At 44.0% G+C, this 24,723-nt stretch overlaps 1 protein-coding gene across 2 annotated transcripts; it reads left to right on the top strand.

The window, feature by feature from the left end:
- The first annotated feature begins 658 nt into the window (after window positions 1-658).
- LOC120040364 lies at window positions 659-17,701 on the top strand. Of its 2 annotated transcripts, none has more exons than XM_038985553.1 (10): window positions 659-945; window positions 1,322-1,454; window positions 1,698-1,863; window positions 2,121-2,230; window positions 2,348-2,511; window positions 2,869-2,888; window positions 3,132-3,268; window positions 4,959-5,125; window positions 5,395-6,675; window positions 17,482-17,701. In XM_038985553.1, exons 2-10 carry the CDS (start codon window positions 1,342-1,344, stop codon window positions 17,538-17,540), a joined length of 2,217 nt encoding a protein of 738 aa, XP_038841481.1. In that variant the 5' UTR covers window positions 659-945; window positions 1,322-1,341; the 3' UTR covers window positions 17,541-17,701. The 2 variants fall into 2 exon arrangements, with proteins under 2 accessions (XP_038841481.1, XP_038841480.1); XM_038985552.1 differs by lacking the exon at window positions 17,482-17,701 and adding an exon at window positions 11,053-13,331.
- The last annotated feature ends 7,022 nt before the right edge of the window (window positions 17,702-24,723 follow it).

The raw sequence follows: 24,723 nt of genomic DNA, 5'->3' as shown, positions 1-24,723 counted from the left end.
TTTCACTAATTGGTCTTTTGACCAATCACATTTCAGAGCTGACCCATTGGTAGGAAGAGATATCAGAATTTGTATGCCTGTGTAAATTCATTTTAATAGACAACGTAATATTGGCTTTGTGTTTAACCCAAACGTAGGCGTATAGGCTTAATCAAGGTCTAGAAAACTGGCCCACTTCAGTATAGTTGGAATGGGATCGATCTACAATGATTTGTACCTCAAGCCTGGGTAGTTACAAGCTTACACTGATGCGTTATTCCCTCGGTGTCCTGTGCAAGACACCCAGTGTGTGTGTGTGTGTAAGGGCACACTTCCCCAAGACCATGAAGGACCACTGACATGACATCACTGCTTACACCAATATAGTAGATGGCTGAGACGGGGTCCTTAGCATTGGATTCTGTCGATGTAACAGTGTTCTTTTTGAGAGGGTTATCAATTTGTGTAACGTGAAAGTTAAACTGAAACTTATAAATAACGACTGTCCATTCAAGCAACAAACCCAACCAATGACCAGGTACAACCAACAGTATTACTAGAACTAAAGTACATCCTCTCCCTATTGACAAATGGCCTGTGAGAGATTTCGTAACTGGCGTAAAATTGACCTTGGCACTAGCCAATGAAAAACAACGGATATGGCCCTAGTTCGGTTTCACTGCAGCAGTGTTACTCGCATACCTCAGTGGTTGTTCGCCCAACTTCTGATACGAGAATAACAAACATTTAAAAAATTAATCCTTCCCTCGGGTCAGTCGTTTTGCTGTGGAAACTAGCTGATTAGCTAATTTGATTACATTTGCAGCGTTGAATCAACGAGGCAACACCAAGAAATTGTCCTGTGTTTCGACGTAGCTAGCTGACTCGACATAGCCAGCTAGCGGCTAGCTAGCAACCACTACGGATACAATCTAGCTAACGGCTTTCGTTATCAAATACTCCCAGGTAATGTTATGCTAAATATAACTGCAGCCTAATTTATATAAATCAATATAGCTAGTTATATTTCTCATGATTGCTTATGCCTGAGTCAGACGCTAACTAGCTAGACTTTCAGCTTAACGCTATGTCCTGCGGTAGCTAGCTGCTAGCTATGATGATAATTTAGACATCAAAATCAGAAGGCTAGCTAGCTAGTTAGCTGGTCAGTTTGCTAGTTTCTAACACAACCTTATTGATGTTTGAGCTAGAACTAGCTTATCGAAGCCGTACATAAAGGCTAACGTTAGCTTGTATGGGGATACGAGGACAACTTGACTCAGTTGTGGGTGGTTGTCAGTCGCATCGCCCTGTCCCTTGACCCCGACCCCTGTCCTTTCAGCATGCTGATGGTGGGAGGCGATGGACGGATGCAGTAAAATGAGTGTGATGGAGCTGTGTGAGACGGATGATCTGGCCACCAGCTTGGTGCTGGACCCCTTGCTGGGGTTCAGCACCCATAAAATGAACGTCAGGTAATCTCTTTAAACCTCCTATCCATGACATATTTGACAAAAGTGTGTGAAATGACTAACTTTTGCCATAGATGTATGCATTGTACCATTTTTCTTCTGCTTGGTCTTGATGGTTCCTCTATGCGTCTAGTAATCAGTCTTCATCAGGCAGTTAAGGCACAACTTCAGCGTTCTTCAAAGAGAAGTGGAGAAGTTAATTCACAATTGCAAAGAACAGCACACCTAATTCTTGTCGCCCTGCAGTCCCCCCCCAGAGGTCCGTCGTTGGGGCTACCTCAAAGAGACTCTGCTACGCTTCCAACGCACACATGACTTACAGGCTACCTTTGAGGCCCTCACAGTGGGAGACTGGGCCTGTGACTACTTCACTGGACTGGGAACACACCGTCTGGAACTACTGAAACAGCATGTAAGTGTGTGTTTGCAGGATCAGTTAACCATGTTATATCAGTGTGCACTAGAAGTACGTTTTTGATTGCCCCTTCCTTTCTTTAGTCAGTGTAAGTTCTTTCATTTGTTCATTTACTTTTGTTGGCCTCTGTCATTTTTTCTTATTAGTTTGGGTAGTGAGCTAATATTACCTATTTTCACTCTGTGGGTATTCATGATTGTGTGCATGAACATGCTTGGCTATATGCATGGTCTTGACAGCTATTATTTCTTCAGGTGTATCGCTATCTCTGTGCCTTCCTGTTGGATAGTGGTGTCCAGATTGAGTCATGTGACCGATACTCTTCAGAAACCAACGGAGCAAAGATAACCTCTACCAAGCACTGGTAAGGATCAACTTCTTTTAACAATTGCATTCAATAGTCATGTGTAACTCTGCAGATTAGATAAATCTTGTCTGTGTTTTTATATATCATGTTTAACTGTGACGCTGAATGCTGCAGGTTTGTAGGTGAGCGGATGGAGGTTCTGTTGGGTTGTATAGCCGAGCTGAGTCCAGCAGACAGTGCTGTTCTGAGAGCAGGGGTGAATGACTTTAGTGTGATGTACTCCACTCGTAAGCGCTGTGCACAACTCTGGCTTGGGCCTGCGGCTTTCATCAACCACGGTGAGTTTTTCAAGATTCAACCCCAGTTACTGTCTGCCACACTGTACAGGCACTGTACACACACTTCAACAGAAACCCACTGTGCATACACTATCACAGAACACACAGACAGAGCATCTGCTTATGGGATTTCTCTTAATTAGGCAATCCTAACAAGTCATACATTAGATCTAGAGTGATCAAATCAAATGCACTAATCTAATCCTGTTACTTAATGTGCTCACCTATAGAAGAGCTTCACAGGATTTGCTAATGGTCAATACTTTTATTATACAGACGCATGGCACAATTTCCAGTGTTTTTAAGTTGTTATATCTGTATTGTAACCATACGTTTGTTTCTGTTTCCTGGGTGAAGACTGCAGACCAAACTGTAAGGTAATCAACAATGTTATATATTATTAGTCATGTTACTCTCCTATATTTTTAATCGTTCTGCGTGTTTGTTCCTGTTAAGCATTGTTCCCTTTTTATAGAAGTGTTGTTATACATGATTATTGTTATTATCCTCTTCGTCTGTGTCTTTTGTTTGTACTATTATGGTTTTATTGTTTGAAGTGTTACATCCCCAGGGCTAGCGATGTCACCTTGTTTCTTCCCTCACCTCCCCCTTCTCTCCAGTTTGTTCCTGGCGATAAGAATGGAGGCTGTGTAAAAGTGGTGAGGCCCATCGCACCTGGGGAGGAGATCACCTGTTACTATGGCGACAGCTTTTTTGGAGAAGACAATGAAATGTGTGAATGCTGCACCTGTGAGAGGTGAGAGGATTGAGACATATCTGCTCATTGTCTCAATGACCACCTTAACTTACATACATACATACATACATACATACATACATACATACATACATACATACATACATACAGTACCAGTCAAAAGTTTGGACACACCTAATCATTCAAGGGTTTTTCTTTAATTTTACTATTTTCTACATTGTAGAATAATAGTGAAGACATCAAAACCTTGAAATAACACATATGGGATCATGTAGTAATCAAAAAAGTGTTAAACAGATAAAAAATATATTTTAGATTCTTCAAAGTAGCCACCCTTTGCCTTGACAGCTTTGCACACTCTTGGCATTCTCTCAACCAGCTTCACCTGGAATGCTTTTCCAACCGTCTTGAAGGAGTTTCCACTTATGCTGCACACTTGTTAGCTGATTTTCCTTCACAATCTCAATTGGGTTGAGGTCGGGGGTTTGTGGAGGCCAGGTCATCTGATGCAGCACTCCATCACTCTCCTTCTTGGTAAAATAGCCTTTACACAGCCTGGAGGTGTGTTGGGTCATTGTCCTGTTGAAAAACAAATGATAGTCCCACTAAGCGCAAACCAGATGGGATGGCGTATCACTGCAGAATGCTGTGGTAGCCATGCTGGTTAAGTGTGCCTTGAATGCTAAATAAATCACTGACCGTGTCACCAGCAAAGCACCATAACACCACCTCCTCCATGATTTTACGGTGGGAAATACACATGCAGAGATCATCCGTTCACCCACACCACGTCTCACAAAGACACAGTGGTTGGAACCAAAAATCTCAAATTTGGACTCCAGACCAAAGGACAAATTTGGACTGGTCTAATGTCCATTGCTCATGTTTCTTGGCCCAAGCGAGTCCCATCTTCTTATTGGTGTCTTTTAGTAGTGGTTTCTTTGCAGCAATTTGACCACGAAGGCCTAATTCACACAGTCTCCTCTGAACAGTTGATGTTGAGCTGTCTGTTACTTGAACTCTGAAGCATTTATTTTGGCTGCAATTTCTGAGGCTGGTAACTCCAATAAACTTATCCTCTGCAGCAGAGGTAACTCTGGGTCTTCCATTCCTGTGGCAGTCCTCATGAGAGCCAGTTTCATCACAGCGCTTGATGGTTTTTGTGACTGCACTTGAAGAAACTTTCAAAGTTCTTGACATCTTCCGCATTGACTGACCTTCATGTCCTAAAGTAATGATGGACTGTTGTTTCTCTTTGCTTATTAGAGCTGTTCTTGCCATAATATGGATTTGGTCTTTTACCAAATAAGGCTATCTTCTGTATACTACCCCTACCTTGTCACAACACAACTGATTGGCTCAAACGCCTTAAGAAGGATAGAAATTCCACAAATTAACTTTTAACAAGGCACACCTGTTAATTGAAATGCATTCCAGGTGACTACCTCATGAAGCTGGTTGAGAGAATGCCAAGAGTGTGCAAAGCTGTCATCAAGGCAAAGAGTGGCTATTTGAAGAATCGCAAATATGAAATGTATTTTGATTTGTTTAACACTTTTTGGGTTACTATATGATTCCATATGTGTTGTTTCATAGTTTTGATGTCTTCACTATTATTCTACAATGTAGAAAATAGTAAAAATAAAGAAGAACCCTTGAATGTGTGTCCAAACTTTTGACTGGTACTATATAATGACGTGTAACATTATACTATTTCTTTATTATTTAGAAAAGGAGAGGGTCACTTCCGACACAGAGAGAGGCAGCCTGGTTGTGATGACTCTAATGACCTGTCTGGCCAGAAGTACCGCCTCAGAGACACAGACCTTCGTCTTAACAGAGGGAAAGCACCCTGTCCTCCTACATTTCGGCCTACATTTACATTTTCAAATTCAGGTAAGTTTGTGTTTGTGTCTCTCATTTCAAACTTTAAGCTAATGATCTTCATGTCTTTTAACAATGTCTGAAATTCTCATTCTATGAAGATACAAGTGGTACTACGTATTGGTCATTGAGCAATAAACTGTCTTTATTGCTAAATGTATTGCAGATAAGACAGTTAGTGACAGTATGCAACTAGAATGTAATGTTAGGTGCCGTATGCATTTATTTGTTATGCTATTAGTTTTGCCTGAATTTCTTAGTTCTTTATCTTCCTGTCTTAGCTATCCCTTCAAGGAATTCATTTACCCAGCAGATGAAGAGAAATGCTCTGATGATGAGCAGGAAGACCAAAAGGTTGAAACAGGAGGGGCAAAGGAGGATATCGGGAATGAAGCAGCAACGGCTGATAATGCCATCCCTATCAGAGGTGGTGTTGAGGAACCTTAGGGTCCGAGTACGGCGCCACACGTTCAACTTCTTGTTGAGCTGCAAGGACCCCACCAGCAAAGAGAGGGCCTTGCTGCACCAGCTTGAACATGTGGAGACAAAAACACAGTGGAGGAAGGAACAATCTGCTCTCTGCTGTATAACCAAAGAGAATGACAAAAAAGAGAAGAGCAGCAATACTTGTGAGTTAAACCTGAAGCCTTTCACTCTTCACCCTTCCTTGTCTTCTCAACAGAATGCTGGACCAGCAGTTTGTGGACAGATACTGGGTGGAAAGCCCCTTCGAGTGGTGGAAAAAGTATCTGTCCAGACAAGGATCTCTTCCAGAACAAGGAGCATGATCAGAAACTGTCACACACGCCCGTCTGTTTCCAGAGCCAAGAAGAACAACAAAATAATTTGCAAGCGCATTGAACTCACCAAACCCATTTGCAGAAAAAGCAACAGCGCAAGTCCTCAGAAACACATGGATAGCTGTAGTGGAAAAGATGCCACGCACAATGTTATCAAAGATATTCATGGAACCAATTGCATAACCATCGAAAATAACACCAGCGGCAACAACAATGATGTGGCATACATCAGCAACAGAACATACACTGGTGGAGGCGGGCCCAAAGGCAGCAAGGCTCAGGATGCAGATCAGAAACCAGTGGATCTGAAAGTGGAAATCAAAACCATTGGAGAATCGGGGACTGATGGGACACTTGTGGCGAGCAAACCCTCTGGTAAAAGGGTTGAAGTTTGCCAAAGTGCTTTGGACAAAGCCAATAAGCCTGGGAATCACCAGAAACCCATTAGTACTCCCCTTGTCACTACCACCCCTAGTACCATTTCTCTCTCTTCCCCCTCACTTGACCATGTTCCAGTAATGTCAGGACTGAAGCAAGTCACAGTTAGCTTGATAAGAGTGTCTGTGCCGGAAAGTGTAGCAGAAGAAAGGGCCTGTCCAGGATTGGAGGGAAAGGGCATTGTGAGAAGAGAGAGCAGCGTACCAGTGCAAGCAGAACAGATGGCTAGATCAGCTACACAGGGAGGAGAGGCAGACACCAGAGTGTCCAGGTCCCAGCAGAAGTCCATGGAGGAAGCAGGCAGAGAGTTGTCAGACGCTGAAGGTAAGAAAGGGGTGAGGGAAATGTATTTCAAGGCTAAGATTAACAAAGCTGATGTAGGAAGGGGACAGACTGCTGTGGTGAAGGTCGATTTATTACATGGTGAGAAAGGGGCAGGTGAGAAGGTTATTGAAATAGAAGCTGCTGGTGGGGGGGAAAAGGTTAGTGTGGCTGGGAAGGGGCATAGGGGGAGTGTAAAAGACATTGACAGAGGGGCAAAACTAAATAGTAAAAGTGTACAATCTCAAATGGTTGGCTGTGATAAGAGGGTGCTTAGAGGGCGAAATGATGCAGAAGAACAGAGTAATGGAAAAGCAGGAGGACAAAATAGCAAAAGTTGTGACAGCATTATCAGAAAGGATGGAGGTAAGAATGAGAGGGTGTCTGAAATGGTAAAAAAGGGGAGTAGTATAACTATGGACAAGAAGGGTGTTGTTATCAAACAGGTGAGGGTTCTACTTTCTGATATTCTAAGAAAAGAGCGGGATCAGAAGGCTGGGGGCTCAGGAAGTGGGAACACAGGAAAGAAAGATCTAATTTCCTCCAACCATAAGCAAATGGAAGATGGCAGAGAGGCAAATAATGATGGAGGGAAAGAGGTTAGGGAACAAATATTATCTGATGCACAGACAAATAGTTTGCCTCATGCAACAACACAAAGTGGGATAATTTCCAAACGGGGGAAAGGAAGGGCTAGTAAGATGAAACTTGAGGGTCCAGGTCAAGACTTGCATATTCACTCGCCACAAAGTAATGACGATTTAATCTCAGCGAAAGATAGGCTTTCCAAGTCTCCCCCTCCTTCTTCAGAATATCTTCAGACACACACCCAGGCCAACATTCCTCTGAAGAAACGGATGTTCCGTAATTCGGTGGAGACTGACTCTGAGCAGAGCATCAACTCTCCTGTGTCAGAGCCATCCTCCAAGGACCTCAAACCCTCCACAGGGCTGAGGCAGAATCTGACTCTGTGTTCAGGAAGAGAAACCAAAGCTATCAAAGTGTTGGAGGACTGTGGTAGAGGTGGGTTGCGGTCTAATAGTGACCCTAAGTCTACCGTTTCAGAGTTTGGGGTCCAATCTCGGACACAGACCTTCAAGAGGACAGCAAAACAAAATGCAACGCCCAGAATGCTGCGTCCCAGAGTCAATCAACTGGAACAAGACCGGCCACGGAGGAGTGCAGGAAAGTATAAAAGAGGGACCCGAGACTCAGAGGTACTGGAGAATGAATCTGATGAGGACAAACACAAAGCAGGACATGGTGAAATCTCACTGGATTCTAAAAAAGAACATGTAAATGAAGGAGAGAAGAAGCCAGAATCACATACTGAGTTACTGAATTCACTCACCTCGCAAACATGCAAGGAAGAGAACGGGAAAGGGCAGAGCCTCAACTTCAAAATCCGTTTTAAGAGAAAGAGGGGCAAAGTGTGGGAGTTGGACAGACCTGCAGGAGGAGAGGATTTGATTATTGAAGCAGAAAAGTCTATTGATTCACAACAATTGGAGCCTTATAGGGCCATTTTAGATTCTGTGTCAATCTTAAACTTAGAAATGGAGAAGGGTGCCCAGGCAGATGGGAAGGAGACTCATGACGTACGATTTTGGAAGAGACGTAAAGTTAGACGAGACAGATTGGGTAGTTTGAAAGATAGAGGTCCCATTTTGATGAACAGGCAGAGTGAGGTTGTAGCTGTAGACTCGAAAGAGAAAAAAAAGGAACAGGGGGAGCTCAGCGAGGTAGAGATAAATGAGGTGCTAGACGAGGTTATTTATGGAGTAAAGCAACTGCCAGGAGAAAAGGGCCATACAATTACTAGTGAGGGTATGTCTGTCGGAGTGGGAGGACTGCAATGTGACTATCAAGTCACACCAAGTCCTGTTAGAATCTGTGGAAAAGAGAAAGATATTCCATCCTTGGCTGAAGACAGAGAACAAGTGAAGGATACTTGTATTGGAGTAGAGAGTAGTTTGGTTGACAGTGGGGCACTGCATGAACACAAAGTAAAGGATGAGGACCAACCCTTGCCACGGATCAAACTGCGGAGAAAAATACAGGGTGTATGGGAGGTAGACAGCCAGGAGTTGGAGCAGATTGAAGCAGAGTCTGAAAAAGAGAAGAAGGAAATTACATGCGTTAAGCCAAAAGAAGAGTGCCCTTCTCAACCTCCCACCTGCCAGAAACTCAACAGTGCAATCAAGTGCAACACTTTAAAAGATTCCTCTGCTGTTCTTCTGAAAAAAGAACCTCCCCCCCTCACTTTATCTCTCTCACCCTTGACCCTTAACTCACCCCAACCTGTGGGTTCTGATGTGATGGCCTATGCTCCTGAAACAATGAATGATAGGGCCATGCCAAAAATCACTAATAGGGGAGGAAGGGGAAGGGGACGGAAAGAAAGGCAGAAAACAGAGACTGCTCGTAAGGTTGTAACTGGAGAGATGGGAACTTCTTGTCTTAGTCATAACCTGCTACAGATAGACAACAGTCTTTCTAGACTCTCAGAAGGGTTATGTCAGTCACAATCCTTAGAAAAAAACATACCTTCTGATTACACTGCTTCCACCTCAAAGATTCCATCCCAGTCTCAGTCTCCACCGTTCAGTTTTCCAGAAAGGATGCTTTCCACAGAATCCAGCTTTGCTAATTGCTGTGAAGATCTCCTCGACTTCCAGTGTCTCAATCTTGAAGGGTTCTATCATCCACAGAACATCCTCCAAACCTCTCCAATAGACCTCTGTCCAATGGATCCACCCAGCGGGCCCTTTAGTAGTCCCCTCTCTCATAGCCCCTCGGATGCTTGGAACCCAGAAACCCCATACCTTGGCCCTCCAAGCCCAGGAAGTATCTTCAATGCAGAGGATCAGCAATTTCTTAATGGTCTTGTGTGCTCCAAAAATGAGTCTCTCCCTTTGGATTGTGGAGTTAAGGATACATCCAAAGACAGAGGACAGCTCAATGCAAATTTTTGTTTTACACCCCTGAGCAGCGCTGAGGGGACTTTCATGGATCGTTTTTTGATGAAAAATCCTGGGATGAAATTGTCAAAAGAAGATTCTAAGACACAGGCCTTATCTTCAGCAGCCAAAACCCACTACTCTCAGAAAGAATCATTCATGTTTAATACAAATACTCCATCCATCGGTTCCCATTCCCACAATACCCCAGTCAATGTTCTCAATCAGAGCACCAATGGTACTAAGGCTAGTTCTGCTCATTCCAATTTTTCTAAGGTCCAGCCTCAAGTCAAAACTCCGGGTCCCTTCCACCTGATGAGCTCTTCCAACAAATCTCAATCTTTTTCCACCTCTCAGCCAGTGCCAAGTTCCTTCAAAACTGGGCCCCAGAATTACTCAGTCAAGACCGTCCATTCACCTCAAGTGGTTTCTAACAAGTTTGGCTCACAATTAAATCCTAATGTAGGAGATGCTTTTCGCAACACGTATGACAAAAGCTCCAGTGTGATCCAGAGTGTGCTTAAGTTTCAAGGAGGGAAACCAAGTCAGAATTTGAATAGTGCCCCTTCTAAAGTTAATATTGTCACTGGCAACCCTAAAATTGTGGCCAAACCTCATATTGCCAAATCTAGGTACAGTGACACTGACAAGGTCCACCAGAGTAACAAATGTTCAGGTTTTAGCACTGGCGGCCATAAAGGTAGCATGCCCAGTTATAGCATCATTTCAGGAAAAGATCCAGTTCGTCTCAATGCATCAAACTACCCCATCAAGTCAAATCTTCCCAATGACAAAGTCCATCCAGATTATTTCCAGACGTCCAGTAAAAGTACAACGACAGCTTTGGAGAAGCGGCCCTCTGACAAACCTCAATACACTGAAACCAGCTTTGGCAGCAAAAACTTCTCCACTCTCCCAAGGCCTTTCTTTTTCCCCAGCCAAGCACCTCAGAATTATGGGTCTCCTCATGGCAAACGTTTGAATCAGGACAAGCCCTGTGGTGCTGTGCACTCCCAGAACCCTCACTCTTCCTATGCCACATCGGCGTCACCTGACAAACTGTGTTACGATTCCTCAGACTTGACCTTTTCCACCTCGCTCTCTCCCTCGATGTCTCAGCACACTAGCCCCCAAGTAGCACACAGCTCTCCCTCTGGATCACAGACACCAGCAAACAAACAGCAGCCCCCCTCCTCCTCCTTCTCCTACTCTTATGGTAACCAAGGTCCACCTTACGTGGTCAACTTTACTGGTGACCACTCAGTCACCATGGGCTTGGGAGATTACCCAGGGTCACCGCCCACCAACTATACGTACCGCTGCCTCATGGAGCCTTCGGGCACCCAGGGGAGGCTGGTTCTGGAGCCATGTGGACCCCAACTCTCACACTCACCATCTTTCTCTGTGGGGGGCTTTTCAGGGCTTAAAGGCCAGGATGACCACTGCAAGAGGGACACACAACAGCAGTGCCAGCCCATAGACCACCCACCAACATCCCACCATGCTCCCACATCCTCCCACTCCTTGAGTACCCCGGTTTCAGACCGTAAGCCCAAAAGACTGAGGCTAGTGGTTACTGATGGGCTAGTGGATCTGGACCTCCAGTATACAGACTGATTTATACCTGTTCTTCTCATCTGACTTTGATGCAGCTTGTAATATATCAACATTATTGTACAGAATTGTTCATGAGGAGCATATCTCTGCCCTGATGTTTTTTTAAGCAGCAATTTACACAGTCTACCTATCATTATGTTTGTTTAATGGTTACTGGTGTTTGTTCTAATCCCTCTCTTGGATACTGTTATGATATGAATGTCTCAGAGAAGGTTTTATTGACATCTGTGGGGATCGAGTAATGTTTATGCTTAACAGTTTTATTTCTATTTATTTTGTGAATACAACCATCTTCTGTGTAAGTTCAGTGATTTGCAAGAGGAAAATATGTAGTGAATAGATCAGTCAGTCTCCACAATGCTTTTCTGGCATGACGTCTGTCATAGCAGAGGTTAGCCTCAAGGTGGGCACATTGAACCCTCTAGTTAGTAGTATGTGGAGGCCTTCTTATTGTACTGTAACATAGTTGAATGGGTTGTTCTCTGAAGTTGACACGTCAGGAAGATAGGCCTACACAAACCGTTTGCACATTCTACAACATGATTACTTTGACATAAAAATGTGTTTTTAAGTTTTAAAACAAGTGTGTCTCTATCATGTTTCTGTGATTTTGGGAAGTAGGGCTTTGATTCCAGTCGGTTTAAGTTCTGTCTACGAGCTCTAAAATGTACAGTTTTATTGTATTTGCTCTCTGTTTCACTAAGTACATAGACTTGCAAGTGTGTGTGGGAGTGAGGAGTGATTTTAGGTACCATGCTTTTCTGTACATGGTATGTTTGTGCACTGCCTTGCCAATTTGAGTGAAGATTAGCAGTCAATGGTGCATTAAGAAATGCACTGTGCATCAACAGTGTGTGTACTGTAGAATGACTTCCAGGCCTGTAAATTCCAGGACAACTCCACTGAGGGGTGGCGTGCATGACATGAACTGCAGCTCTGCAGCCGCTGTCCAGAGCACCCACAGTATACGAGGGAGGGAGACCGGGTGGGTGGGAGACTGACTGCAATGTTTTCTGCAGAATGAGTTTTTTTCTTTGGTCTTGTGTAGGTCAAGGGGTAGATGATACTGTATTAGTGGGGCAACTTGGACTAAGTGGGTACATTTTGTGTTCCCTCCCTTCCTTCTTTCCCCTCTGTATCCACACTGAGAATACTTGGTGCTTATGGCATTATTTATGAAGCAACTTCAAAGCAATCTGTTGTGAATTAGAACAAGGACAGTGACTTGTTACTTGATAATCTTGCTTTTAGTCTTGTCTCGCTCATTACTTAATTGGATCACACTGGTTAGGCTAGTTGTGTAGATGGTGATCACAATGAAATGTTATCTGAGAAATGTGTAGTCAGCCACGTGGTTGCATGTATTATTTTTACATCCATGAATGAGATTCACATTTTTGAAATGGATGTTGCTCTTACACATTTGTAATGTCATTTGAGCATTCCACTTTCGTCATCTAGACATCGTTCCAGTAGCAATCCAACAGAGGTACTCAATAGGACTACATCATCTTATGTAAAACCATGAAGCAGTCATGTCTGTCTGTATTAATACTATTATTATTATTATTATTATTATTGAAAATGGTGCTTTATTGTAATTTAATATTTTACATATAATATTGATAGTTCCAGATATGAAAGGTTTGTTTATATTACATGATAGAACATATTGTTTATTTACTTTAAAAAAAAAAATCTAACATTTCATTTATGGTTCCCCAACATTTCCCCTGGACCAAGATTTAGCGTTGATTCAGGTGGTGATATATAATCAGCCTTCTGAAGAGGTAAACATTCTAATGGTCTGCTGTAGAATTGTAAAATGTAAATCATTAAAGAAAAATGCATTCTTTTTTTTGAATTAAGCTTTGGATGTGTCTTCACAATTTATTCGTGGTATGACATGTATTTATTGGTTCAACAAACCCCCTTTGTGTCGTGTGGCATGAAACTGTATTATGAACCATGATTCATTTATAGATTTGTGGATCGTCTGAAGCATGCTATGTTGAACTTGTAATGTTAGCTTACAGTGCCTAGCTAGTTAATCATTTTGCTTAATTAAATACAGTAATTATATTATTGGACTGAATTTGTTTGGTTGCAACCATCATTGTAGTCCACAGAAAATGCTGTAAACTCTATATTGACTTATTTGTTCATTCAGACATTTTGTTATACTGTAGTTTATGAAAATACCAAACTTCTAACAGTGCATACGTTTAGGGGTGGAAAAACAATATGCTGGTTTGATTGTAGGTTTGATTGAAAGCTTCCTTCAGGCAACTACTTCCTTATTTACTCAACATATTTACACAAGCTTTCATATTCCTTTCTTGACTGGATGTGTGTCCCTCTCCAGTCTGTAATGTCTTTCTCTCTATCCATACAGTATATGACTGTCATTTACGTCTTGTCACTAAGCCTCCTCCTGTCTGTTTCCCATCTTCTCCATCACTCAGTTTTCAGTCTTGTTTCTAGCCTCTTCTCTAAGTGCAGCAGCATGTACTTCCCATTGGCATGTTTAGCGCTTCAGATCCTGTGACCCACTTTGCTTGTCTCAGTGGAAAGTGAGGGGTTAAATGTGATGCCAAGTGGAACAGCTTTTCCATAATGAGGACAAGCAGAGCAGAGAAGCAGGCAGCAGAGAGGGAGAGACAGAGAGGCGATCTGAGTGTGCTAAGAGACCGGATCCTTTGAGGTGTTTCACCAACCACTGAATGATCCAACAGCCCTTAGCATCAATGCTAGTACCTGCTGACACCCACATGTACATCAAATCAGTGATATCAATGCTAGTACCTGCTGACACCCACATGTACATCAAATCAGTGATATCAATGCTAGTACCTGCTGACACCCACATGTACATCAAATCAGTGATATCAATGCTAGTACCTGCTGACACCCACATGTACATCAAATCAGTGATATCAATGCTAGTACCTGCTGACACCTACATGTACATCAAATCAGTGATATCAATGCTAGTACCTGCTGACACCTACATGTACATCAAATCAGTGATATCAATGCTAGTAAATGGTACTAATCCACACCATGCACCATCAGCTTCACCTACACACAGCCTAGTGCATATATGTGCAAAATAGGCCACACACTGTGAAGGAACTGAAACTGGCCATCTTTAACAACTGTGATGTTCCCTTTTCAATTATTCTATAACGCCTCACCCACTCTTTCTCCTATTCTTCTGTACGTCACAATTCCACTCAACTCTTAAATATACCCTACATGGCCGTAAGTATGTGGACATGTGCTCGTCGAACATCTCATTCCAAAATCATGGGCATTAATATGGAGTTGGTCCCCCCTTTGCTGCTATGACAGCCCCCACTCTTCTGGGAACACTTTCCACTAGATGTTGGAACATTGCTGCGGGGACTTGCTTCAGTTCAGCCACGAGCATTAGTGAGGTCGGGCACTGATGTTGGGCAATTAGGCCTGGCTCGCAGTCGGCGTTTCAATTCATCCCATAGGTGTTTGATGGAGTTGAGGTCAGGGCTCTGTGCAGGCCAGTCAAGTTCTTCCACACTGATCTCGACAAACCATTTCTGTATGGACCTCGCTTTGTGCACGTGGTCATTGTCATGCTGAAACAGGAAAGGGCCTTCCCCAAACTGTTGCCACAAAGTTGGAAGCACAGAATCATCTAGAATGTCATTGTAAGCTATAGCGTTAACATTTCCCTTCACTGGAACTAAGGGGCCTAGCCCGAACCAGGGAAAACAGCCCCAGACCATTATTCCTACTTTACAGTTGGCACTGTGCATTGGGGCAGGTTGCGTTCTCCTGGCATCCGCTAAAGTCCAAAGTCCAATGGCGGTGAGCTTTACACCACTCCAGCCGACGCTTGGCATTGCGCATGGTGATCTTAGGCTTGTGTGCGGCTGCTTGGCCATGGAAACCCATTTCATGAAGCTCCCGACAAACAGTTATTGTGCTGATGTTGCTTCCAGAGGCAGTTTGGAACTTGGTAGTGAGTGTTGCAACTGAGAACAGATGATTTTTAAGCGCATCGTGATCTGGTCACGATCTGTGAGCTTGTGTGGCCTACCACTTCGCAGCTGAGCCGTTTTGCTCCTAGACGTTGCCACTTCACAATAACAGCACTTACGGGGCAGCTCTGACTTGTTGGAAAGGTGGCATCCTATGACGGTGCCACATTGAAAGTCACTGAGCTCTTCAGTAAGGCCATTCTTCTGTCAATGTTTGTATTTGGAGATTGCATGGCTGTGTGCTCTATTTTCAGCAACGGGTCTGGCTGAAATAGCCAAATCCAGTAATTTGAAGGGGGGTGCACATACTTTTGTATATATAGTGTATGTAGCAGCATTAGCTCCTCTGCCCCCATGTTTAACACCCTCTGGTGATTACAGGCTGTCAGAGGGGCAGAGAGTAGCTGTAGCCATGTGTAGTGTAGTGGTGTAGTCTTAGAGATGGCTGAGACGGACTGAGTGGACTTGGTGTTGGAGTCTAGAGGAGACAGTACAGTAGGAGTACAGCTCAGTCACTCTGCCAGTGGAGTGGAGAGACAGAGAGAGAACACCCCCATTTGTAACCCTGAAAAATGAGCTCAGCTGGAGAGGAGAGAGAGAAAAGAGAGATGGAGGAGAGAAGAGCAGACAGAAAAGAGCTGGATTTAGAGAGCAGGGCAGAGATGGAGGAGAGGAGAGAGAAAGCAGAGGGCTTAGAAGGAGGTAGTGTAGCAGGACATTATTTCCCAGGTGACAGGAGGCTGAAGCTCCAAATGAGTGTCCAGTGCTGGTGGTGTCAGGGCATTAGTGTAAATTATGGCTTGGACAATTGTGGAGGAGAGAGAGGACTGAATAAATATGTCAGCTCCACGGCCAGGGACATGGCTTTTATCGTTATTATGAACATCTTTCTTTCTGACAGTTCCTGTTAGTAGTTTAATGTCAGACTCTTTGCTCTTAGAGCTTGGGGTTTCAACTATTTTGTTAGATTGAGTTAATTGATATAACGGTAGCCCAAACGTATTGGAACAGTGACAATTATTTTGTTGTTTTGGCTCTGTACTCCAGCACTTTGGATTCGAAATGATGGAATGACTATGATGTTGAAGAGCAGACTGTCAGCTTTCATTTGAGGGTATTTTCATCCATATCGGGTGAATCGTTAAGAAATTACAACACTTTTTGTAAATAGTCCCCCCATTTTAGAGGACCAAAAGTATTGGGACAAATTCACTTATGTGTATTAAAGTAGTCAAAAGTGTAGTATTTGGTCCCATATATAAGTTACAGTGGCATAAATATCATACCTCCCCCCCAAAAATGCTAATTACTTGGGGTAGGATATTTGTGTGTCTGTAACTTTCTCACTCATAATTATTCACGATTCATTCAGGGCTATCTGTAACCATGGTAGCATCCACATTAATGTAGGAGTGTTTAGAAACATATTCTATTCTTATTTACAATAAAAGTGACTCCAAAATGAGTTATTTATTATTCATTTCTATTGGGCACAAAATAATCAGAAACAACCAAAACAAACAGCAAATGTATCCAACAAGTTTGTAGAGTCACAAGCTTGATTTAATCATTGCGTGCTATGAATATGGGATCAAATACTTTAACTTTTGACTACTTTAATACACATATAAGTGAATTTGTCCCAATACTTTTGATCCCCTAAAATTGGGGACTATGTAAAAAAAAAAGTGTTGTAATTTCTAAACAAAAATGATGAAAATACCCTCATATTAAAACTTACAGTCTGTACTTTAACCTCATAGTCATTAAACTCACTGTTAGGGTTGCACATTTTGGGGAATATTTTGAGGTGGAAACTTTCCGTGGGAATTAACAGGAATATATGGGAATTAACGTAAATATATGCAAATTAATATTAATACCATTTAAATGTAGATGTTTTTTTACATTGGATATATTTACCATATCATATGGAGACAGAAACATGAAGCTTTTAACTTATCATAAGTAGACATATTTGCAAATGATTAAATCCTTACAATAGAAATTAAAAAACAATGTAGTTACGAATTGAACTTTAATAAATGAGTTGACTCTTGACTCTTGACATGGGATGATTTCACTGAACAACAAAAGAAAGGGGATATTGAATGATCCCCAATGATCCATCGCATCTCCCAAAAACATTTTCAACATACATCTGTAAAATGATAGTCTAGAAACTAAAGCTTTGGTTGTCTTCCTCTCAGGCTTCCATGTCTTCTCCCTGGACCTCCTCAATGTCCACCTCTTGAACATCAGACTCTGAGGCCTCATCTTCACTGTCACTTTCCAACCTGTTTGAGGATGGCTCGTTGTCAGGCTCAAAAAACTTTTGCCCGGATGGCTACCAGTTTTTCAACCCTTGTATTGGTCAACCTGTTGAGTGCTTTGGTGTGTGTTCCCAAACAAGGACCAGTTGCGCTCTGAGGCGGCTGATGTTGGTGGGATTTGGAGGATGATGAAGGCAACAGGGGAAAGAGCCTCAGATCCACAAAGTCCCTTCCACCAGGTGGCTGATGAGATATGTTTCAACTGTTCTGCCTGCGGCTATGGAACCCTGACCTGTTCACCGGACGTGCTACCTGTCCCAGACCTGCTGTTTTCAACTCTAGAGACAGCAGGAGCGGTAGAGATACTCTGAATGATCGGCTATGAAAAGCCAACTGACATTTACTCCTGAGGTGCTGACCTGTTGCACCCTCGACAACCACGGTGATTATTATTATTTGACCCTGCTGGTCATCTATGAACATTTGAACATCTTGGCCATGTTCTGTTATAATCTCCACCCGGCACATCCAGAAGAGGACTGGCCACCCATCATAGCCTGGTTCCTCTCTAGGTTTCTTCCTTTCTAGGGAGTTTTTCCTAGCCACCGTGTTTCTACATGTCACGCCCTGACCTTAGAGATCCTTTTTATGTCTCTATTTTGGTTTGGTCAGGGCGTGAGTTGGGGTGGGCATTCTATGTTTTGTGTTCTATGTTTTGTATTTCTTTGTTGTTTGGCCGTGTGTGGTTCTCAATCAGAGGCAGCTGTCTATCGTTGTCTCTGATTGAGACCCATACTTAGGTAGCTCTTGCCCACATGGGTTTTGTGGGTAGTTATTTTCTGTTTTGTGTGTCTGCACCAGACAGAACTGTTTAGTTTGTTCCGCTTTGTTATTTTTTGTTCTAGTGTTCAGCTTTATTAAAAATCATGAACACGTACCACGCTGCACCTTGGTCCTCTTCTTCAAACAGCCGTTACACTACACCTGCATTGCTTGCTTGTTTGGGGTTTTAGGCTGGGTTTCTGTACAGCACTTTGTGACATCAGCTGATGTAAGAAGGGCTTTATAAATAAATTTGATTGATTGATTGATTGTTGGTACGACTGCCATATTGCATCTCCATCCCAAAGCCCTTGCTTGGAAATGTACTTTTCCAGACTTTACAGTTTCTTTTTTTTAACTTTATTTAACCAGGTAAGCGAGTTAAGAACAATTTCTTATTTACAACTGCGACCTGGCCAAGATAAAGCAAAGCAGTGCGACAGAAACAACAACACAGAGTTACACATGGAATAAACAAGCGTACAGTCAATAACACAATAGAAAAAAAAGAAAGTCTATCTACAGTGTGTGCAAATGGCATGAGGAGGTAAGGCAATAAATAGGCCATAGTAGCAAAGTAATTACAGATTAACACTGGAGTGATAGATGAGCAGATGGTGCTGTGTAAGTAGTGATAATGGTGTGCAAAAGAGCAGCAAAGTAAATAAAAACAATATGGGGATGAGGTAGGTAGATTGGGTGGGCTATTTACAGATGGACAATGTACAGCTGCAGCGATCGGTTAGCTGCTCAGATAGCTGATGTTTAAAGTTAGTGAGGGAAATGTAAGTCTCCAGCTTCAGGGATTTTTGCAATTCGTTCCAGTTACTGGCAGCAGAGAACTGGAAGGAAAGACAGCCAAAGGAGGTGTTGGCTTTGGGGATGATATACCTGCTGGAGCGCGTGTTGTTACCAGTGAGCTGAGATAAGGCAGAGCTTTACCTAGCATAGACTTATAGATGACCTGGATGAATATGTAGCGAGGGCCAGCCGCGAGAGCATACAGGTCGCAGTGGTGGGTGGCATAAGGCGCTTTGGTAACAAAACGGATGGCACTGTGATAGACTACATCCAATTTGCTGAGTAGAGTATTGGAAGCTATTTTGTAGATGACATCGCCGAAGTCGAGGATCGGTAGGATAGTCAGTTTTACTAGGGTAAATTTGGCTGCGTGAGTGAAGGAGGCTTTGTTGCGAAATAGAAAGCCGATTCTAGATTTGATTTTGGATTGGAGATGTTTGATGTGAGTCTGGAAGGAGAGTTTACAGTCTAGCCAGACACCTAGGTATTTGTAGTTGTCCACGTATTCTAGGTCAGAACCGTCCAGAGTAGTGATGCTAGTCGGCCGGGCGGGTGCGGGCAGCGATCGGTTGAAAAGCATGCATTTGGTTTTGCTAGCGTTTAAGAGCAGTTGGAGGCCACAGAAGGAGTGTTGTATGGCATTGAAACTCGTTTGGAGGTTAGTTAACACAGTGTCCAAAGAAGGGCCAGATGTATACAGAATGGTGTCGTCTGCGTAGAGGTGGATCAGGGAATCACCCGCAGCAAGAGCGACATCGTTGAACCTTGCCCTCATCCAGGCCAAGGTGGCGAGACACAGTAGTGATGACACCATAGGCCTTGTTGATCTCTGCACCAGACAGGGTGCTCTTGCCAGCATACTTGGGGTCCAACATGTACGCTGCGGCGTGTATGGGCTTCAGGCAGAAGTTTCCTCTGCTTGGAGCAACAGTGAAGTGGGCAGGGCAGTACGGATTTCATCTCTTACATCTGCAAGCAGAGTCTGAACATCAGACAGAATGGCATTGTCTCCCTCAATCCGTGCAATGGCTACTGCTATAGGTTTCAGGAGTTTCAGGCTGCTTACCACTCTCTCCCAAAATACATCATCCAGGAGGATCCTCTTGATGGGGCTGTCCATATCGGCAGACTGTGATATGGCCATTTCTTGGAGAGACTCCTTTCCCTCCAGGAGACAAACATGATGACAACACCACCCCAACGGGTGTTGCTGAGCAGCTTCAATGTGGTGCTCTTATTCTTCTCACTTTGCTTGGTGTGGTAGATTGCTGCTATAACTTGATGACCCTTCACATACCTAACCATTTCCTTGGCTCTCTTGTAGATTCTTTTCAGTACCATGATGTCCTTGAGGAGCAGATTCAATGCATGAGCAGCACAGCCAATGGGTGTGATGTGAGGGTAGGACACCTCCACTTTAGACCAAGCAGCCTTCATGTTCGCAGAATTGTCTGTCACCAGTGCAAATACCTTCTGTGGTCCAAGGTCATTGATGACTTCCTTCAGCTCATCTGCAATGTAGAGACCGGTGTGTCTGTTGTCCCTTGTGTCTGTGCTCTTGTAGAATACTGGTTGAGGGTGGAGATGATTTTGCTAATTATTCCTTGCCCACGAACATTTGACCAGCCATCAGAGATGATTGCAATACAGTCTGCTTTCTCTATGATTTGCTTGACCTTCACTTGAACTCTGTTGAACTCTGCATCCAGAGTAGATAAAGCATGTCTGGTTGGGGTGTATGCTGGGCGAAGAACATTCAGAAATCTCTTCCAATACACGTTGCCTGTGAGCATCAGAGGTGAACCAGTTGCATACATAGCTCGAGCAAGACATTCATCAGCATTTCTCTGACTACGGTCCTTCATTGAGTCAAAAAAAACTTCTGATTCCAGGAGGACCATGAGCTGTTGCTATCGATAAGGTGTCTGATTCATCATTTTCACCTTGAATAGAAGTAGAGGGACTTTTGTCAGAGGTTGCTTGTTGTGAGCGCTGAGGGAACTTTATGCACTTGGCCAGATGATTCTGCGTCTTTGTTGGATTCTTCACATATGATTTGGCACATTATTTGCAAATGTATACAGCTTTTCCTGCAGTGAAATGTCTCCACACATCAGATAATGCCCGTGGCATTTTCCTTTAAAGATTCGTTTTTTTTTTTTTTTAAACCCCAAATACAATTCCAGATAAATATGTAGAGATACATAGTTAAGCAGTTAGATTAAACAACTCCTTTGTAAGATAAATGTTTTAAAATGAAACATGTATGGAAACAGGTGAATTAACACTCCTCAGTTAGCAGGCTTAAGCAAGCTAAAATCCACACGGTAGCAAAAACTAACTAGCAGAAATTGTTAACAAGTTAGAAATGATTTAAACACACTTTGCTGTAGGCTACTATTTACTAGTTTGCAAAAAATAATGTATGTCATATAAAATATATTCACCCCACCCAGTATTATAATCAAAACTTACCAGAAAGCATGTAGTCCTTGGCTCAGACAGTGTAGTGGTGTGGGCTCAATAGCATCTCATTAGTGTGCAAGATCTTGAGAATCAGCTGTACATGTGATGGAAGAGTGCACTACACCTGTGATAGAAGAATGCACCGTGCATGCAGAGGGTTGCGATTCCATCAAATTGGGGATAGTTTAACCAAAATATGCCACAAGACCTAGAATTGCCTTATGTGTATCCCACAAAAAAGGTTCACTGTTATAAGCTAACTTTTTTGATGAATTTAAGCAAAATTCCCGGGCTTAACTTCCCATGGAAATTTCCCGGAAAGTTTCCGACCCTTTGCAAACCTACTCATTGTATACTAAATTCAGCTAACCACACACAGACTCTCACAGATAGACACAGACAGGGGCTGCGTTTGGACAGGCAGCCCAATTCTGATATTTTTTCCACTAATTGGTCTTTTGACCAATCTGATCAGCTCTGAAAAATATCTGATGTGAAAAGATCTGATGGGATTGACCAATTAGAAAAGATCAGAATTGGTCTGCCTGTGTAAACACACAGACTCACCCAATCACGCAGGGGGAAAGCAAATTATTCAACGGCAGTGCGTACACACACAAATCAATGCAAACTCAATTTAGTGACAATGATGATGGATCACATTTACATTGTGCTTGATATTGTATGAGGTAACTCGCTAGAGTGAAGGGTGGACTTTTCCCACAGGGGAAACATTTTGATGCAGATTTGATTGAACTTAGCTCTCAGTGTTTTCACTAAGTACAGAGTTTAGTCACATTTTGATATGTCACTTTTATATTGATTATATTTCAGCCAGTGAGATGGTTTTGATAGATGTCTTTGATGGGCACACACCGCTGGGGCACTGGGATAGTCCTGGGATACATAGGAATGACTGACAGCTCTTTCTAGTGGTTGTCCATCCAGATACTAACCAAGCCAACACAAACAACTCATATTAATATCAGAGTGTTAGGAGGTAGGACTTCATCTCCATGTATATTTCTGAACACATCCACAGGCGTCCGTGCTGACTGATTCCCTCTGAGGGTAGTGTGTTTGAGCCATGAAAGGGGTGTGTCTGCTATCAGAGCCCCCTAGCAGCTTTGACATGCCTCACTCATCCCTGATTGGTGTAATGGAAGGGATTTCTACTTGCTATTCATGTCAGTTGGAAGGCTCCCTCTCCACCCACTGTACCTCCACCCACTGTTACCCCTCCCCACACACACATACAGTCTCTCCCCACTGTTACCCCTCCCCATACACACATTACAGTCTCTCCACCCACTGTACCTCCACCCACTGTTACCCCTCCCCACACACACATACAGTCTCTCCCCAACTGTTACCCCTCCCTACACACACATACAGTCTCTCCACCCACTGTACCTCCACCCACTGTTACCCCTCCCCACACACACATTACAGTCTCTCCACCCACTGTACCACCACCCACTGTTACCCCTCCCCACACACACATTACAGTCTCTCCACCCACTGTACCTCCACCCACTGTTACCCCTCCCCACACACACATACAGTCTCTCCCCAACTGTACCTCCACCCACTGTTACCCCTCCCCACACAGACATACAGTCTCTCCACCCACTGTACCTCCACCCACTGTTACCCCTCCCCACACAGACATACAGTCTCTCCACCCACTGTTATCCCTCCCAACACACACATTACAGTCTCTCCACCCACTGTACCTCCACCCACTGTTACCCCTCCCCACACACACATACAGTCTCTCCCCGACTGTTACCCCTCCCCACACACACATACAGTCTCTCCACCCACTGTTACCCCTCCCCACACACACATACAGTCTCTCCCCACTGTTACCCCACCCCACACACACATACAGTCTCTCCACCCACTGTACCTCCACCCACTGTTATCCCTCCCCACACACACATTACAGTCTCTCCACCCACTGTACCTCCACCCACTGTTACCCCACCCCACACACACATACAGTCTCTCCCCACTGTTACCCCTCCCCACACACACATACAGTCTCTCCACCCACTGTTACCCCTCCCCACACACACATACAGTCTCTCCCCACTGTTACCCCACCCCACACACACATACAGTCTCTCCCCAACTGTTACCCCTCCCCACACACACATACAGTCTCTCCCCACTGTTACCCCTCCCCACACACACATACAGTCTCTCCCCACTGTTACCCCTCCCCACACACACATACAGTCTCTCCCCACTGTTACCCCTCCCCCCACACACACACAGTCTCTCCCCACTGTTACCCCTCCCCACACACACATACAGTCTCTCCCCAACTGTTTCCCCCTCCCCACACACACATACAGTCTCTCCCCACTGTTACCCCTCCCCACACACACATACAGTCTCTCCCCACTGTTACCCCTCCCCACACACACATACAGTCTCTCCCCACTGTTACCCCTCCCCACACACACATACAGTCTCTCCCCACTGTTACCCCTCCCCACACACACATACAGTCTCTCCCCACTGTTACCCCTCCCCACACACACATACAGTCTCTCCCCACTGTTACCCCTCCCCACACACACATACAGTCTCTCCCCACTGTTACCCCTCCCCACACACACATACAGTCTCTCCCCACTGTTACCCCTCCCACACACACATACAGTCTCTCCCCACTGTTACCCCTCCCCACACACACATACAGTCTCTCCCAACTGTTACCCCTCCCCACACACACATACAGTCTCTCCACCCACTGTTACCCCACCCCACACACACATACAGTCTCTCCCCACTGTTACCCCTCCCCCCACACACACACACAGTCTCTCCCCACTGTTACCCCACCCCACACACACATACAGTCTCTCCCCACTGTTACCCCTCCCCACACACACACACAGTCTCTCCCCACTGTTACCCCTCCCCACACACACATACAGTCTCTCCCCACTGTTACCCCTCCCCACACACACATACAGTCTCTCCCCACTGTTACCCCTCCCCACACACACATACAGTCTCTCCCCACTGTTACCCCTCCCCCACACACACACACAGTCTCTCCCCACTGTTACCCCA

The sequence above is a fragment of the Salvelinus namaycush genome, chromosome 3 (genome assembly GCF_016432855.1).
Source record: "Salvelinus namaycush isolate Seneca chromosome 3, SaNama_1.0, whole genome shotgun sequence".
NCBI lineage: Eukaryota > Metazoa > Chordata > Actinopteri > Salmoniformes > Salmonidae > Salvelinus > Salvelinus namaycush.
This window is presented reverse-complemented; position numbering and strand designations above follow the sequence as displayed.

Excerpts from the sequence above, each read along its gene's own strand:
- LOC120040364 (XM_038985552.1), top strand. The coding sequence starts at position 1,342 with ATGGACGGATGCAGTAAAATGAGTGTGATGGAGCTGTGTGAGACGGAT. Across the intron at positions 1,864-2,120 it reads TGGAACTACTGAAACAGCAT|GTGTATCGCTATCTCTGTGC; the intron begins GTAAGTGTGTGT and ends TTATTTCTTCAG. Across the intron at positions 3,269-4,958 it reads GAATGCTGCACCTGTGAGAG|AAAAGGAGAGGGTCACTTCC; the intron begins GTGAGAGGATTG and ends TTTATTATTTAG.